Source organism: Engystomops pustulosus, unplaced genomic scaffold (genome assembly GCF_040894005.1).
Source record: "Engystomops pustulosus unplaced genomic scaffold, aEngPut4.maternal MAT_SCAFFOLD_183, whole genome shotgun sequence".
Classification (NCBI taxonomy): Eukaryota; Metazoa; Chordata; class Amphibia; order Anura; family Leptodactylidae; genus Engystomops; species Engystomops pustulosus.
The window spans coordinates 20,588-40,456 of NW_027285063.1; the positions used below are offsets into that span (position 1 = coordinate 20,588).

At 47.2% G+C, this 19,869-nt stretch overlaps 1 protein-coding gene across 5 annotated transcripts in view; it reads left to right on the forward strand.

The window, feature by feature from the left end:
* LOC140108793 (epidermal growth factor receptor kinase substrate 8-like) overlaps nucleotides 1–19,869 on the forward strand; it is a 74,690-nt gene that overhangs the window by 16,785 nt on the left and 38,036 nt on the right. For all 5 annotated transcript variants that reach the window (XM_072131956.1, XM_072131955.1, XM_072131957.1 and 2 more), the window contains exons 2-5: nucleotides 1,359–1,432; nucleotides 1,636–1,756; nucleotides 6,403–6,491; nucleotides 9,060–9,134. In XM_072131956.1, the coding sequence (XP_071988057.1) occupies nucleotides 1,403–1,432; nucleotides 1,636–1,756; nucleotides 6,403–6,491; nucleotides 9,060–9,134 (315 nt within the window). In that variant the 5' untranslated portion in view covers nucleotides 1,359–1,402. The remainder of the gene's footprint in view (nucleotides 1–1,358; nucleotides 1,433–1,635; nucleotides 1,757–6,402; nucleotides 6,492–9,059; nucleotides 9,135–19,869) is intronic.

Consider the following 19,869-nt stretch of genomic DNA (forward strand, 5'->3'; position numbering starts at 1 on the left):
TATGGGGGACAGTGTGTATGTATGTGTGTAGTGTATGGGGGACAGTGTGTATGTATGTGTGTAGTGTATGGGGGACAGTGTGTATGTATGTATGTGTGTAGCGTGGGGGGGGCAGTGTGTATGTATGTGTGTAGTGTATGGGGGACAGTGTGTATGTATGTGTGCAGTGTATGGGGGACAGTGTGTATGTATGTGTGTAGTGTATGGGGGACAGTGTGTATGTATGTGTGTAGTGTATGGGGGACAGCGTGTATGTGTGTAGTGTATGGGGGACAGTGTGTATGTATGTGTGTAGTGTATGGGGGACAGTGTGTATGTATGTGTGTAGTGTATGGGGGGCAGTGTGTATGTATGTGTGTAGTGTATGGGGGGCAGTGTGTATGTATGTGTGTAGTGTATGGGGGACAGTGTGTATGTATGTGTGTAGTGTATGGGGGACAGTGTGTATGTATGTGTGTAGTGTATGGGGGACAGTGTGTATGTATGTATGTGTGTAGCGTGTGGGGGGGCAGTGTGTATGTATGTGTGTAGCGTGTGGGGGGGCAGTGTGTATGTATGTGTGTAGTGTATGGGGGACAGTGTGTATGTATGTGTGTAGTGTATGGGGGACAGTGTGTATGTATGTGTGTGGAGGCCAGCGTGTATGTGTGTAGTGTGTGGGGGGCAGTGTGTATGTGTGTAGTGTGTGTGTGGGGGGCAGCGTGTATGTGTGTAGTGTGTGGGGGCAGCGTGTATGTGTGTAGTGTATGGGGGGCAGTGTGTATGTATGTGTGTAGTGTATGGGGGACAGTGTGTATGTATGTGTGCAGTGTATGGGGGACAGTGTGTATGTATGTGTGCAGTGTATGGGGGGCAGTGTGTATGTCTGTAGCGTATGGGGGGCAGTGTGTATGTGTGTAGCGTATGGGGGCAGTGTGTATGTGTGTAGCGTATGGGGGGCAGTGTGTATGTGTGTAGTGTGTGGGGGGCAGCGTGTATGTGTGTAGTGTGTGGGGGGCAGCGTGTATGTGTGTAGCGTATGGGGGGCAGCGTGTATGTGTGTAGTGTGTGGGGGGCAGCGTGTATGTGTGTAGTGTATGGGGGGCAGTGTGTATGTATGTGTGTAGTGTATGGGGGACAGTGTGTATGTATGTGTGCAGTGTATGGGGGGCAGTGTGTATGTCTGTAGCGTATGGGGGACAGTGTGTATGTATGTGTGTGGAGGCCAGCGTGTATGTGTGTAGCGTATGGGGGGCAGTGTGTATGTGTGTAGTGTGTGGGGGGAGATGCTTGTTGTCGCTGTGTTTTCTTATTTGTGAGGTTTTTGTGCCGCCATCTTGTTTCCGCATTTCGCAGTAATTTCGTTTTGTGTGATGCAGATGACCGCTACCCGCAGACCCCCGATGTGGTGGAGACCCCGCAGATGGCCGAGGCGAGGATAGACAGGGATGTGGTAAGTGCTCACCTTTCATGTGGATGAAAATCTTGTAGGGGCTTCCCACTGTCCGCAGGATTAGGCCCCCCCTGCTGATCGTGGGGGTCTCCGTGATGTGGGGTAATGGAGCCTCTCCGCTTGCTGTCAATGAATGTGACATCAGACAGTGGGAGACAAATACTTCTCAGGATCCGACCTTCTTTCTGTCTCTTGTTTTGCAGCAAATTCTTAACCACATCCTCGACGACATTGAGTTCTTTATTATGAAACTTCAGAAGGCGGCGGAGGCCTTCACCGAGCTCTCCAAGAGGAAAAAGTCCAAAAAGAAAAAGGGTCCCGGAGGTAAGGACATTGAGGTGCCATGAGGTATGAGCATGGGGTAAGAACATTGAGGTGCCATGAGGTGTGATCATGGGGTAAGGACATTGAGGTGCCATGAGGTGTGATCATGGGGTAAGGACATTGAGGTGCCATGAGGTATGATCATGGGGTAAGGACATTGAGGTACCATGAGGTGTGATCATGGGGTAAGGACATTGAGGTGCCATGAGGTGTGATCATGGGGTAAGAACATTGAGGTGCCATGAGGTGTGATCATGGAGGTAAGGACATTGAGGTGCCATGAGGTGTGATCATGGGGTAAGGACATTGAGGTGCCATGAGGTGTGATCATGGGGTAAGGACATTGAGGTGCCATGAGGTGTGATCATGGGGTAAGGACATTGAGGTGCCATGGGGTGTGATCATGGGGTAAGGACATTGAGGTACCATGGGGTGTGATCATGGGGTAAGGACATTGAGGTGCCATGGGGTGTGATCATGGGGTAAGGACATTGAGGTACCATGAGGTGTGATCATGGGGTAAGGACATTGAGGTGCCATGAGGTATGAGCATGGGGTAAGGACATTGAGGTGCCATGAGGTATGAGCATGGGGTAAGGACATTGAGGTGCCATGGGGTGTGATCATGGGGTAAGGACATTGAGGTGCCATGGGGTGTGATCATGGGTAAGGACATTGAGGTGCCATGGGTGGGATCATGGGGTAAGGACATTGAGGTGCCATGGGGTGTAATCATGGGGTAAGGACATTGAGGTACCATGGGGTGTGATCATGGGGTAAGGACATTGAGGTGCCATGAGGTGTGATCATGGGTAAGGACATTGAGGTGCCATGAGGTGTGATCATGGGGTAAGGACATTGAGGTACCATGAGGTGTGATCATGGGGTAAGGACATTGAGGTACCATGAGGTGTGATCATGGGGTAAGGACATTGAGGTGCCATGGGGTGTGATCATGGGGTAAGGACATTGAGGTACCATGAGGTGTGATCATGGGGTAAGGACATTGAGGTGCCATGAGGTATGAGCATGGGGTAAGGACATTGAGGTGCCATGAGGTGTGATCATGAGGTAAGAACATTGAGGTACCATTGGGTGTGATCATGGGGTATGGACATTGAGGTGCCATGGGGTGTGATCATGGGTAAGGACATTGAGGTACCATGGGGTGTGATCATGGGGTAAGGACATTGAGGTGCCATGGGGTAAGGACATTGAGGTACCATGAGGTGTGATCATGGGGTAAGGACATTGAGGTGCCATGGGGTAAGGACATTGAGGTACCATGAGGTGTGATCATGGGGTAAGGACATTGAGGTGCCATGGGGTGTGATCATGGGGTAAGGACATTGAGGTGCCATGAGGTATGAGCATGGGGTAAGGACATTGAGGTGCCATGAGGTGTGATCATGAGGTAAGAACATTGAGGTGCCATGAGGTGTGATCATGGAGGTAAGGACATTGAGGTGCCATGGGGTGTGATCATGGGGTAAGGACATTGAGGTGCCATGGGGTGTGGTACATTGAGGTACCATGAGGTGTGATCATGGGGTAAGGACATTGAGGTGCCATGAGGTGTGATCATGGGGTAAGGACATTGAGGTGCCATGAGGTGTGATCATGGGGTAAGGACATTGAGGTGCCATGGGGTGTGGATCATGGGGTAAGGACATTGAGGTGCCATGGGGTGTGATCATGGAGGTAAGGACATTGAGGTTCCATGGGGTGTGGATCATGGGGTAAGGACATTGAGGTGCCATGAGGTGTGATCATGGGGTAAGGACATTGAGGTACCATGGGGTGTGATCATGGGTAAGGACATTGAGGTGCCATGAGGTGTGAGCATGGGGTAAGGACATTGAGGTGCCATGAGGTGTGATCATGGGGTAAGGACATTGAGGTGCCATGAGGTGTGATCATGGGGTAAGGACATTGAGGTGCCATGGGGTGTGATCATGGGGTAAGGACATTGAGGTGCCATGGGGTGTGATCATGGGGTAAGGACATTGAGGTGCCATGGGGTGTGATCATGGGTAAGGACATTGAGGTGCCATGAGGTGTGATCATGGGGTAAGGACATTGAGGTACCATGGGGTGTGATCATGGGGTAAGGGACATTGAGGTGCCATGGGGTGTGATCATGGGGTAAGGACATGGGATGTGATCATGGGGTAAGGACATTGAGGTGCCATGAGGTGTGATCATGGAGGTAAGGACATTGAGGTGCCATGGGGTGTGATCATGGGGTAAGGACATTGAGGTACCATGAGGTGTGATCATGGGGTAAGGACATTGAGGTGCCATGGGGTGTGATCATGGGGTAAGGACATTGAGGTACCATGGGGTGTGATCATGGGGGTAAGGACATTGAGGTGCCATGAGGTGTGATCATGGGGTAAGGACATTGAGGTGCCATGGGGTGTGATCATGGGGTAAGGACATTGAGGTGCCATGAGGTGTGATCATGGGGTAAGGACATTGAGGTGCCATGAGGTGTGATCATGGGGTAAGGACATTGAGGTGCCATGAGGTGTGATCATGGGGTAAGGACATTGAGGTGCCATGAGGTGTGATCATGGGGTAAGGACATTGAGGTGCCATGGGGTGTGATCATGGGGTAAGGACATTGAGGTGCCATGGGGTGTGATCATGGGGTAAGGACATTGAGGTGCCATGGGGTGTGATCATGGGGTAAGGACATTGAGGTGCCATGGGGTGTGATCATGGGGTAAGGACATTGAGGTGCCATGAGGTGTGATCATGGGGTAAGGACATTGAGGTGCCATGAGGTGTGATCATGGGGTAAGGACATTGAGGTGCCATGAGGTGTGATCATGGGGTAAGGACATTGAGGTGCCATGAGGTATGAGCATGGGGTAAGGACATTGAGGTGCCATGCGGTGTGATCATGGGGTAAGGACATTGAGGTGCCATGAGGTATGAGCATGGGGTAAGGACATTGAGGTACCATGAGGTGTGATCATGGGGTAAGGACATTGAGGTGCCATGAGGTATGAGCATGGGGTAAGGACATTGAGGTGCCATGAGGTGTGATCATGAGGTAAGAACATTGAGGTACCATTGGGTGTGATCATGGGGTATGGACATTGAGGTGCCATGGGGTGTGATCATGGGGTAAGGACATTGAGGTACCATGGGGTGTGATCATGGGGTAAGGACATTGAGGTGCCATGGGGTAAGGACATTGAGGTACCATGAGGTGTGATCATGGGGTAAGGACATTGAGGTACCATGAGGTGTGATCATGGGGTAAGGACATTGAGGTGCCATGGGGTGTGATCATGGGGTAAGGACATTGAGGTGCCATGAGGTATGAGCATGGGGTAAGGACATTGAGGTGCCATGAGGTGTGATCATGAGGTAAGAACATTGAGGTGCCATGAGGTGTGATCATGGAGGTAAGGACATTGAGGTGCCATGGGGTGTGATCATGGGGTAAGGACATTGAGGTGCCATGGGGTGTGATCATGGGGTAAGGACATTGAGGTGCCATGGGGTGTGATCATGGGGTAAGGACATTGAGGTGCCATGAGGTGTGATCATGGAGGTAAGGACATTGAGGTGCCATGGGGTGTGATCATGGGGTAAGGACATTGAGGTGCCATGGGGTGTGGTACATTGAGGTACCATGAGGTGTGATCATGGGGTAAGGACATTGAGGTGCCATGGGGTGTGATCATGGGGTAAGGACATTGAGGTGCCATGGGGTGTGATCATGGGGTAAGGACATTGAGGTGCCATGGGGTGTGATCATGGGGTAAGGACATTGAGGTGCCATGAGGTGTGATCATGGAGGTAAGGACATTGAGGTACCATGAGGTGTGATCATGGGGTAAGGACATTGAGGTGCCATGAGGTGTGATCATGGGGTAAGGACATTGAGGTGCCATGAGGTGTGATCATGGGGTAAGGACATTGAGGTGCCATGGGGTGTGATCATGGGGTAAGGACATTGAGGTGCCATGGGGTGTGATCATGGGGTAAGGACATTGAGGTGCCATGGGGTGTGATCATGGGGTAAGGACATTGAGGTGCCATGAGGTGTGATCATGGGGTAAGGACATTGAGGTGCCATGAGGTGTGATCATGGAGGTAAGGACATTGAGGTACCATGAGGTGTGATCATGGGGTAAGGACATTGAGGTGCCATGAGGTGTGATCATGGGGTAAGGACATTGAGGTGCCATGAGGTGTGATCATGGGGTAAGGACATTGAGGTGCCATGAGGTGTGATCATGGGGTAAGGACATTGAGGTGCCATGAGGTGTGATCATGGGGTAAGGACATTGAGGTACCATGGGGTGTGATCATGGGGTAAGGACATTGAGGTGCCATGGGGTGTGATCATGGGGTAAGGACATTGAGGTGCCATGAGGTGTGATCATGGGGTAAGGACATTGAGGTGCCATGGGGTGTGAGCATGGGGTAAGGACATTGAGGTGCCATGGGGTGTGATCATGGGGTAAGGACATTGAGGTACCATGGGGTGTGATCACGGGGTAAGGACATTGAGGTGCCATGAGGTGTGAGCATGGGGTAAGGACATTGAGGTGCCATGAGGTATGAGCATGGGGTAAGGACATTGAGGTGCCATGAGGTATGAGGTTCCGTCTCCTGTGTTGCAGAGGGGGTTCTCACTCTCCGGGCGAAGCCTCCGCCTCAGGAAGAATTTGTGGACACTTTTCAGAAGTTTAAACTCGGCTTCAACCTCCTGGTGAGACCCTCCCCCCCTGTATATTATATGGAGGGTGACTTACAGTCCCTGTGGTAGGTCCCTGCCTCCCCCCCCTGTATATTATATGGAGGGTGACTTACAGTCCCTGTGGTAGGTCCCTGCCTCCCCCCTGTATATTATATGGAGGGTGACTTACAGTCCCTGTGGTAGGTCCCTGCCTCCCCCCTGTATATTATATGGAGGGTGACTTACAGTCCCTGTGGTAGGTCCCTGCCTCCCCCCTGTATATTATATGGAGGGTGACTTGCAGTCCCTGTGGTAGGTCCCTGCCTCCCCCCTGTATATTATATGGAGGGTCACTTACAGTCCCTGTGGTAGGTCCCTGCAATCCCCCCCCCGACATTACACTGTATATTATATGGAGGGTGACTTACAGTCCCTGTGGTAGGTCCCTAGCCCCCCCCCCGGCATTACACTGTATATTATATGGAGGGTGACTTACAGTCCCTGTGGTAGGTCCCTAGCCCCCCCCCCCCCCGGCATTACACTGTATATTATATGGAAGGTGACTTACAGTCCCTGTGGTAGGTCCCTGCCTCCCCCCCCGGCATTACACTGTATATTATATGGAGGGTGACTTACAGTCCCTGTGGTAGGTCCCCCCCCCTGTATATTATATGGAGGGTGACTTACAGTCCCTGTGGTAGGTCCCTGCCTCCCCCCTGTATATTATATGCAGGGTGACTTACAGTCCCTGTGGTAGGTCCCTGCCTCCCCCCTGTATATTATATGGAGGGTGACTTGCAGTCCTTGTGGTAGGTCCCTGCCATCCCCCCCCCCCCCCGACATTACACTGTATATTATATGGAGGGTGACTTACAGTCCCTGTGGTAGGTCCCTACCCCCCCCCCCCCCCCCGGCATTACACTGTATATTATATGGAAGGTGACTTACAGTCCCTGTGGTAGGTCCCTGCCTCCCCCCTGTATATTATATGGAGGGTGACTTGCAGTCCTTGTGGTAGGTCCCTGCCATCCCCCCCCCCCGACATTACACTGTATATTATATGGAGGGTGACTTACAGTCCCTGTGGTAGGTCCCTACCCCCCCCCCCCCCCCGGCATTACACTGTATATTATATGGAAGGTGACTTACAGTCCATGTGGTAGGTTCCGCGCCCTGTATATTATATGGAAGGTGACTTACAGTCCATGTGGTAGGTCCCTGCCTCCCCCCTGTATATTATATGGAGGGTGACTTACAGTCCTTGTGGTAGGTCCCTGCCTCCCCCCTGTATATTATATGGAGGGTGACTTACAGTCCTTGTGGTAGGTCCCTGCCACCCCCCCCCCCCCGACATTACACTGTATATTATATGGAGGGTGACTTACAGTCCCTGTGGTAGGTCCCTGCCTCCCCCCTGTATATTATATGGAGGGTGACTTACAGTCCCTGTGGTAGGTCCCTGCCCCCCCCCCCAGCATTACACTGTATATTATATGGAGGGTGACTTACAGTCCATGTGGTAGGTCCCTGCCTCCCCCCTGTATATTATATGGAGGGTGACTTACAGTCCCTGTGGTAGGTCCCTGCCTCCCCCCTGTATATTATATGGAGGGTGACTTACAGTCCCTGTAGTACGTAACCCCCCCCCCCCCATTACACTGTATATTATATGGAGGGTGACTTACAGTCCCTGTGGTAGGTCCCCCCCCCCCTGTATATTATATGGAGGGTGACTTTCAGTCCATGTGGTAGGTCCCCCCCCCCTGTATATTATATGGAGGGTGACTTACAGTCCCTGCCCCCCCCCCCGACATTTCACTGTATATTATATGGAGGGTGACTTACAGTCCCTGCCCCCCCCCCCGACATTTCACTGTATATTATATGGAGGGTGACTTACAGTCCCTGTGGTAGGTCCCTGCCCCCCCCCCCGACATTTCACTGTATATTATATGGAGGGTGACTTACAGTCCCTGTGGTAGGTCCCTGCCTCCCGCCTTTATATTATATGGAGGGTGACTTACAGTCCCTGTGGTAGGTCCCCCCCCCCTGTATATTATATGGAGGGTGACTTACAGTCCCTGTAGTACGTACCCCCCCCCCATTACACTGTATATTATATGGAGGATAACTTACAGTCCCTGTGGTAGGTCCCTGCCTCCCCCCCCCCCCCCCCATTACACTGTATATTATATGGAGGATGACTTACAGTCCCTGTGGTAGGTCCTCCCCCCCTGTATATTATATGGAGGGTGACTTACAGTCCCTGTGGTAGGTCCCCCCCCCTGTATATTATATGGAGGGTGTCTTACAGTCCCTGTGGTAGGTCCCCCCCTGTATATTATATGGAGGGTGACTTACAATCTCTGTAGTACGTACCCCCCCCCCCCCCTGTATATTATATGGAGGGTGACTTACAGTCCCTGTGGTAGGTCCCCCCCCTGTATATTATATGGAGGGTGACTTACAATCTCTGTAGTACGTACCCCCCCCCCCCCCTGTATATTATATGGATCGTGACTTATAGTCCCTGTGGTAGGTCCCCCCCCCTGTATATTATATGGAGGGTTTTGCGGGATTGATGGATTTTGAGTTTTTCAGGCCAAGTTGAAGTCCCATATCCAGAACCCGAGTGCAGCAGAGTTGGTTCATTTCCTCTTCACCCCGCTCAGCATGGTAAGGGGGACGCGGATCACGTCCCGAAAATACATGACTGGGTCCTTACACATTTATACAAAGGTCTGAGGACCTCACTGACCCCCCGGGTAATATAGTGATACAACGTTACAGCCATGGGGTAGTTACCTCTAGGAGTGTACAGAGCGGTGAGTGTATATTATATAGTGATATATAACGTTACAGCCGTGGGTTAGTTACCTCTAGGAGTGTGCAGCGCGGTCAGTGTATATTATATAGTGATATAACGTTACAGCCGTGGGGTAGTTACCTCTAGGAGTGTACAGAGCGGTGAGTGTATATTATATAGTGATATAACGTTACAGCCGTGGGGTAGTTACCTCTAGGAGTGTACAGAGCGGTCAGTGTATATTATATAGTGATATAACGTTACAGCCATGGGGTAGTTACCTCTAGGAGTGTACAGAGCGGTGAGTGTATATTATATAGTGATATAACGTTACAGCCGTGGGGTAGTTACCTCTAGGAGTGTACAGAGCGGTGAGTGTATATTATATAGTGATATATAACGTTACAGCCGTGGGTTAGTTACCTCTAGGAGTGTACAGAGCGGTCAGTGTATATTATATAGTGATATAACGTTACAGCCATGGGGTAGTTACCTCTAGGAGTGTACAGATCGGTGAGTGTATATTATATAGTGATATAACGTTACAGCCATGGGGTAGTTACCTCTAGGAGTGTACAGAGTGGTGAGTGTATATTATATATTGATATAACGTTACAGCCGTGGGGTAGTTACCTCTAGGAGTGTACAGAGCGGTGAGTGTATATTATATAGTAATATAACGTTACAGCCATGGGGTAGTTACCTCTAGGAGTGTACAGAGTGGTGAGTGTATATTATTTAGTAATATAACGTTACAGCCATGGGGTAGTTACCTCTAGGAGTGTACAGCACGGTCAGTGTATATTATATAGTGATACAATGTTACAGCCCTTGGGTAGTTACCTCTAGGAGTATACAGCGCGGTCAGTGTATATTATATAGTGATACAACGTTACAGCCATGGGGTAGTTACCTCTAGGAGTGTACAGATCGGTGAGTGTATATTATATAGTGATATAACGTTACAGCCATGGGGTAGTTACCTCTAGGAGTGTACAGAGCGGTCAGTGTATATTGTATAGTGATATAGCGTTACAGCCATGGGGTAGTTACCTCTAGGAGTGTGCAGCGCGGTCAGTGTATATTATATAGTGATATAACGTTACAGCCATGGGGTAGTTACCTCTAGGAGTGTGCAGCGCGGTGAGTGTATATTATATAGTGATATAACGTTACAGCCATGGGGTAGTTACCTCTAGGAGTGTACAGAGCGGTCAGTGTATATTATATAGTGATATAACGTTACAGCCATGGGGTAGTTACCTCTAGGAGTGTGCAGCGCGGTGAGTGTATATTATATAGTGATATAACGTTACAGCCGTGGGGTAGTTACCTCTAGGAGTGTACAGAGCGGTCAGTGTAAATTATATAGTGATATAACGTTACAGCCGTGGGGTAGTTACCTCTAGGAGTGTACAGAGCGGTCAGTGTATATTATATAGTGATATAACGTTACAGCCGTGGGGTAGTTACCTCTAGGAGTGTACAGAGCGGTCAGTGTATATTATATAGTGATATAACGTTACAGCCGTGGGGTAGTTACCTCTAGGAGTGTGCAGCGCGGTCAGTGTATATTATATATTGATATAACGTTACAGCCGTGGGGTAGTTACCTCTAGGAGTGTACAGAGCGGTGAGTGTATATTATATAGTAATATAACGTTACAGCCATGGGGTAGTTACCTCTAGGAGTGTACAGAGTGGTGAGTGTATATTATTTAGTAATATAATGTTACAGCCATGGGGTAGTTACCTCTAGGAGTGTACAGCACGGTCAGTGTATATTATATAGTGATACAATGTTACAGCCCTTGGGTAGTTACCTCTAGGAGTATACAGCGCGGTCAGTGTATATTATATAGTGATACAACGTTACAGCCATGGGGTAGTTACCTCTAGGAGTGTACAGAGCGGTGAGTGTATATTATATAGTGATATAACGTTACAGCCGTGGGGTAGTTACCTCTAGGAGTGTGCAGCGCGGTCAGTGTATATTATATATTGATATAACGTTACAGCCGTGGGGTAGTTACCTCTAGGAGTGTACAGAGCGGTCAGTGTATATTATATAGTGATATATAACGTTACAGCCGTGGGTTAGTTACCTCTAGGAGTGTACAGAGCGGTGAGTGTATATTATATAGTAATATAACGTTACAGCCATGGGGTAGTTACATCTAGGAGTGTACAGAGTGGTGAGTGTATATTATTTAGTAATATAACGTTACAGCCATGGGGTAGTTACCTCTAGGAGTGTACAGCACGGTCAGTGTATATTATATAGTGATACAATGATACAGCCCTTGGGTAGTTACCTCTAGGAGTATACAGCGCGGTCAGTGTATATTATATAGTGATACAACGTTACAGCCATGGGGTAGTTACCTCTAGGAGTGTACAGATCGGTGAGTGTATATTGTATAGTGATATAGCGTTACAGCCATGGGGTAGTTACCTCTAGGAGTGTGCAGCGCGGTCAGTGTATATTATATAGTGATATAACGTTACAGCCATGGGGTAGTTAGCTCCAGGAGTGTGCAGCGCGGTGAGTGTATATTATATAGTGATATAACGTTACAGCCGTGGGGTAGTTACCTCTAGGAGTGTACAGAGCGGTCAGTGTAAATTATATAGTGATATAACGTTACAGCCGTGGGGTAGTCACCTCTAGGAGTGTACAGAGCGGTCAGTGTATATTATATAGTGATATAACGTTACAGCCGTGGGGTAGTTACCTCTAGGAGTGTACAGAGCGGTCAGTGTATATTATATAGTGATATAACGTTACAGCCGTGGGGTAGTTACCTCTAGGAGTGTACAGAGCGGTAGGTGTAAATTATATAGTGATATATAACGTTACAGCCGTGGGGTAGTTACCTCTAGGAGTGTACAGAGCGGTAGGTGTAAATTATATAGTGATATATAACGTTACAGCCGTGGGGTAGTTACCTCTAGGAGTGTACAGAGCGGTCAGTGTATATTATATAGTGATATAACGTTACAGCCATGGGGTAGTTACCTCTAGGAGTGTACAGAGTGGTGAGTGTATATTATATAGTGATACAACGTTACAGCCGTGGGGTAGTTACCTCTAGGAGTGTATAGAGCGGTGAGTGTATATTATTTAGTAATATAACATTACAGCCATGGGGTAGTTACCTCTAGGAGTGTACAGAGTGGTGAGTGTATATTATATAGTGATATAATGTTACAGCCGTGGGGTAGTTACCTCTAGGAGTGTACAGAGCGGACAGTGTAAATTATATAGTAACACAACGTTACAGCCATGGGGTAGTTACCTCTAGGAGTGTGCAGTGCGGTCCGTGTATAGTGCTACAACGTTACCGCCGTGGGGTAGTTACCTCTAGGAGTGTACAGAGCGAACAGTGTAAATTATGTAGTGATATAACGTTACAGCCGTGGGGTAGTTACCTCTAGGAGTGTACAGAGCGAACAGTGTAAATTATGTAGTGATATAACGTTACAGCCATGGGGTAGTTACCTCTAGGAGTGTGCAGCGTGGTCAGTGTATATTATATAGTGATACAACGTTACAGCCGTGGGGTAGTTACCTCTAGGAGTGTACAGAGCGGTGAGTGTATATTATATAGTGATACAATGTTACAGCCGTGGGGTAGTTACCTCTAGGAGTGTACAGAGCGGTGAGTGTATATTGTATAGTGATATAACGTTACAGCCGTGGGATAGTTACCTCTAGGAGTGTACTGAGCGGTCAGTGTATATTATATAGTGATATAACGTTACAGCCATGGGGTAGTTACCTCTAGGAGTGTACAGCACGGTCAGTGTATATTATATAGTGATATAACGTTACAGCCGTGGGGTAGTTACCTCTAGGAGTGTGCAGCGCGGTGAGTGTATATTATATAGTGATATAACGTTACAGCCGTGGGGTAGTTACCTCTAGGAGTGTACTGAGCAGTCAGTGTATATTATATAGTGATATAACGTTACAGCCATGGGGTAGTTACCTCTAGGAGTGTACAGCACGGTCAGTGTATATTATATAGTGATATAACGTTACAGCCGTGGGGTAGTTACCTCTAGGAGTGTACAGAGCGGACAGTGTAAATTATATAGTGATATAACGTTACAGCCGTGGGGTAGTTACCTCTAGGAGTGTACATAGCGGACAGTGTAAATTATATAGTGATATAACGTTACAGCCGTGGGGTAGTTACCTCTAGGAGTGTACAGAGTGGTGAGTGTATATTATTTAGTAATATAACGTTACAGCCGTGGGGTAGTTACCTCTAGGAGTGTACAGAGCGGTGAGTGTATATTATATAGTGATATAACGTTACAGCCGTGGGGTAGTTACCTCTAGGAGTGTACAGAGCGGTGAGTGTATATTATATAGTGATATAACGTTACAGCCGTGGGGCAGTTACCTCTAGGAGTGTACAGAGCGGACAGTGTAAATTATATAGTGATATAACGTTACAGCCATGGGGTAGTTACCTCTAGGAGTGTACAGAGCGGTCAGTGTATATTGTATAGTGATATAGCGTTACAGCCCTTGGGTAGTTACCTCTAGGAGTATACAGCGCGGTCAGTGTATATTATATAGTGATACAACGTTACAGCCATGGGGTACTTACCTCTAGGAGTGTACAGAGCGGTGAGTGTATATTATATAGTGATATATATTGTTACAGCCATGGGGTAGTTACCTCTAGGAGTCTACAGAGCGGTGAGTGTATATTATATAGTGATATACCGTTACAGCCATGGGGTAGTTACCTCTAGGAGTGTGCAGCGCGGTGAGTGTATATTATATAGTGATATAACGTTACAGCCGTGGGGTAGTTACCTCTAGGAGTGTACAGAGCGGTCAGTGTATATTATATAGTGATATAACGTTACAGCCGTGGGGTAGTTACCTCTAGGAGTGTACAGAGCGGTCAGTGTATATTATATAGTAATATAACGTTACAGCCATGGGGTACTTACCTCTAGGAGTGTACAGAGCGGTCAGTGTAAATTATATAGTGATATATAACGTTACAGCCATGGGGTAGTTACCTCTAGGAGTGTACAGAGCGGTGAGTGTATATTATTTAGTAATATAACGTTACAGCCATGGGGTAGTTACCTCTAAGAGTGTGCAGTGCGGTCAGTGTATAGTGATACAACGTTACAGCCGTGGGGTAGTTACCTCTAGGAGTGTACAGTCCGGACAGTGTAAATTATATAGTGATATATAACGTTACAGCCATGGGGTAGTTACCTCTAGGAGTGTACAGAGCGGTGAGTGTATATTATATAGTGATATAACGTTACAGCCGTGGGGTAGTTAGCTCTAGGAGTGTACAGAGCGGTCAGTGTATATTATATAGTGATATAACGTTACAGCCGTGGGGTAGTTACCTCTAGGAGTGTACAGCACGGTCATTGTATATTATATAGTGATATAACGTTACAGCCGTGGGGTAGTTACCTCTAGGAGTGTTCAGCGCGGTCAGTGTATATTGTTTAGTGATATAACGTTACAGCCGTGGGGTAGTTACCTCTAGGAGTGTACAGAGCGGTGAGTGTATATTATATAGTGATATAACATTACAGCCATGGGGTAGTTACCTCTAGGAGTGTACAGAGCGGTCAGTGTATATTATATAGTGATATAACGTTACAGCCGTGGGGTAGTTACCTCTAGGAGTGTACAGAGCGGTGAGTGTATATTATATAGTGATACAATGTTACAGCCCTTGGGTAGTTACCTCTAGGAGTGTACAGAGCGGTCAGTGTATATTTTATAGTGATATAACGTTACAGCCATGGGGTAGTTACCTCTAGGAGTGTACAGAGCGGTCAGTGTATATTTTATAGTGATATAACGTTACAGCCGTGGGGTAGTTACCTCTAGGAGTGTACATAGCGGACAGTGTAAATTATATAGTGATACAACGTTACAGCCATGGGGTAGTTACCTCTAGGAGTGTACAGAGCGGACAGTGTAAATTATATAGTGATACAACGTTACAGCCATGGGGTAGTTACCTCTAGGAGTTTGCAGTGCGGTCCGTGTATAGTGCTACAACGTTACCGCCGTGGGGTAGTTACCTCTATGAGTGTGCAGCGCGGTCATCGTATATTGTATAGTGATACAACGTTACAGCCGTGGGGTAGTTACCTCTAGGAGTGTACAGCGCGGTCAGTGTATATTATATAGTGATATATAACGTTACAGCCATGGGGTAGTTACCTCTAGGAGTGTACAGAGCGGTCAGTGTATATTATATAGTGATATAACGTTACAGCCGTGGGGGAGTTACCTCAAGGAGTGTACAGCACGGTCATTGTATATTATATAGTGATATAACGTTACAGCCGTGGGGTAGTTACCTCTAGGAGTGTTCAGCGCGGTCAGTGTATATTGTTTAGTGATATAACGTTACAGCCGTGGGGTAGTTACCTCTAGGAGTGTACAGAGCGGTGAGTGTATATTATATAGTGATATAACGTTACAGCCGTGGGGTAGTTACCTCTAGGAGTGTGCAGTGCGGTCCGTGTATAGTGCTACAACGTTACCGCCGTGGGGTAGTTACCTCTAGGAGTGTACAGAGCGGTGAGTGTATATTATATAGTGATATAACATTACAGCCATGGGGTAGTTACCTCTAGGAGTGTACAGAGCGGTCAGTGTATATTATATAGTGATATAACGTTACAGCCGTGGGGTAGTTACCTCTAGGAGTGTACATAGCGGACAGTGTAAATTATATAGTGATGCAACGTTACAGCCATGGGGTAGTTACCTCTAGGAGTGTACAGAGCGGACAGTGTAAATTATATAGTGATACAACGTTACAGCCATGGGGTAGTTACCTCTAGGAGTGTGCAGTGCGGTCCGTGTATAGTGCTACAACGTTACCGCCGTGGGGTAGTTACCTCTATGAGTGTGCAGCGCGGTCATCGTATATTGTATAGTGATACAACGTTACAGCCGTGGGGTAGTTACCTCTAGGAGTGTACAGCGCGGTCAGTGTATATTATATAGTGATATATAACGTTACAGCCATGGGGTAGTTACCTCTAGGAGTGTACAGAGCAGTGAGTGTATATTATATAGTGATATATAACGTTACAGCCATGGGGTAGTTACCTCTAGGAGTGTATAGAGCGGTGAGTGTATATTATATAGTGATACAATGTTACAGCCGTGGGGTAGTTACCTCTAGGAGTGTGCAGCGCGGTGAGTGTATATTATATAGTGATATAACGTTACAGCCGTGGGGTAGTTACCTCTAGGAGTGTGCAGAGCGGTCAGTGTATATTATATAGTGATATATAACGTTACAGCCGTGGGGTAGTTACCTCTAGGATTGTACAGAGTGGTCAGTGTATATTATATAGTGATATAACGTTACAGCCATGGGGTACTTACCTCTAGGAGTGTACAGAGCGGTGAGTGTATATTATATAGTGATACAACGTTACAGCCGTGGGGTAGTTACCTCTAGGAGTGTACAGAGCGGTGAGTGTATATTATATAGTGATACAACTTTACAGCCATGGGGTAGTTACCTCTAGGAGTCTACTGAGCGGTCAGTGTATATTATATAGTGATACAACGTTACAGCCGTGGGGTAGTTACCTCTAGGAGTCTACTGAGCGGTGAGTGTCTATTATATATTGATACAAAATTACAGCCGCAAGGTAGGTACCTCTGGGAGTGTGCAGCACGGTGAATGTATGTTGTATAGTGATAAAATGTTACAGCTGTGAGGTATGTACCTCTGAGTGTGCAGTGTGGTCAGTGTATATTGTATAGTGATAACACGTTAAAGCCGTGGGGTAGTTACCTCTAGGAGTGCACAGCACGGCTGTATCATTGTATCACTTAGCAGCAGCGACACCTGATATACAATATACACTGACCGTGCTGTACACTCATACAAGTAACTACCCCACGGCTGTAACATTGTATCACAAACCAGCAGCGACACCTGATATACAATATACACTGACCGTGCTCTACACTCATACAGGTAACTACCCCACGGCTGTAACATTGTATCACTAACCAGCAGCGACACCATATATATAATATACACTGACCGTGCTGTACACTCATACAGGTAACTACCCCACGGCTGTAACATTGTATCACTAACCAGCAGCGACACCTGATATACAATATACACTGACCGTGCTGTACACTCATACAAGTAACTACCCCACGGCTGTAACATTGTATCACTAACCAGCAGTGACACCTGATATACAATATACACTGACCGTGCTGTACACCCATACAGGTAACTACCCCACGGCTGTAACATTGTATCACTAACCAGCAGCGACACCTGATATACAATATACACTGACCGTGCTGTACACTCATACAGGTAACTACCCCACAGCTGTAACATTGTATCACTAACCAGCAGCGACACCTGATATACAATATACACTGACCGTGCTGTACACTCATACAAGTAACTACCCCACGGCTGTAACATTGTATCACTAACCAGCAGTGACACCTGATATACAATATACACTGACCGTGCTGTACACTCATACAAGTAACTACCCCACAGCTGTAACATTGTATCACTAACCAGCAGCGACACCTGATATACAATATACACTGACCGTGCTGTACACTCATACAAGTAACTACCCCACAGCTGTAACATTGTATCACTAACCAGCAGCGACACCTAATATACAATATACACTGACAGCGCTGTACACTCATACAGGTAACTACCCCACGGCTGTAACATTGTATCACTAACCAGCAGCGACACCTGATATACAATATACACTGACCGTGCTGTACACTCATACAAGTAACTACCCCACAGCTGTAACATTGTATCACTAACCAGCAGCGACACCTGATATACAATATACACTGACCGTGCTGTACACTCATACAGGTAACTACCCCACGGCTGTAACATTGTATCACTAACCAGCAGTGACACCTGATATACAATATACACTGACCGTGCTGTACACTCATACAGGTAACTACCCCACGGCTGTAACATAGTATCACTAAACAGCAGTGACACCTGATATACAATATACACTGACCGTGCTGTACACTCATACAGGTAACTACCCCACGGCTGTAACATTGTATCACTAACCAGCAGCGACACCTAATATACAATATACACTGACCGTGCTGTACACTCATACAGGTAACTACCCCACGGCTGTAACATTGTATCACTAACCAGCAGCGACACCTGATATACAATATACACTGACCGTGCTGTACACTCATACAAGTAACTACCCCACGGCTGTAACATTGTATCACTAACCAGCAGCGACACCTAATATACAATATACACTGACCGTGCTGTACACTCATACAGGTAACTACCCCACGGCTGTAACATTGTATCACTAACCAGCAGCGACACCTGATATACAATATAAACTGACCGTGCTGTACACTCATACAAGTAACTACCCCACGGCTGTAACATTGTATCACTAACCAGCAGCGTCACCTGATATACAATATACACTGACCGTGCTGTACACTCATACAGGTAACTACCCAATGGCTGTAACATTGTATCACTAACCAGCAGCGACACCTGATATACAATATACACTGACCGTGCTGTACACTCATACAGGTAACTACCCCACGGCTGTAACATTGTATCACTAACCAGCAGCGACACCTGATATACAATATACACTGACCGTGCTGTACACTCATACAAGTAACTACCCCACGGCTGTAACATTGTATCACTAACCAGCAGGGACAACTGATATACAATATACACTGACCGTGCTGTACACTCATACAAGTAACTACCCCACGGCTGTAACATTGTATCACTAACCAGCAGGGACAACTGATATACAATATACACTGACCGTGCTGTACACTCATACAAGTAACTACCCCACGGCTGTAACATTGTATCACTAACCAGCAGCGACACCTGATATACAATATACACTGACCGTGCTGTACACTCATACAGGTAACTACCCCAAGGCTGTAACATTGTATCACTAACCAGCAGCGACACCTGATATACAATATACACTGACCGTGCTGTACACTCATACAGGTAACTACCCCACGGCTGTAACATTGTATCACTAACCAGCAGCGACACCTGATATACAATATACACTGACCGTGCTGTACACTCATACAGGTAACTACCCCACGGCTGTAACATTGTATCACTAACCAGCAGCGACACCTGATATACAATATACACTGACCGTGCTGTACACTCATACAAGTAACTACCCCACGGCTGTAACATTGTATCACTAACCAGCAGTGACACCTGATATACAATATACACTGACCGTGCTGTACACCCATACAGGTAACTACCCCACGGCTGTAACATTGTATCACTAACCAGCAGCGACACCTGATATACAATATACACTGACCGTGCTGTACACTCATACAGGTAACTACCCCACAGCTGTAACATTGTATCACTAACCAGCAGCGACACCTGATATACAATATACACTGACCGTGCTGTACACTCATACAAGTAACTACCCCACGGCTGTAACATTGTATCACTAACCAGCAGTGACACCTGATATACAATATACACTGACCGT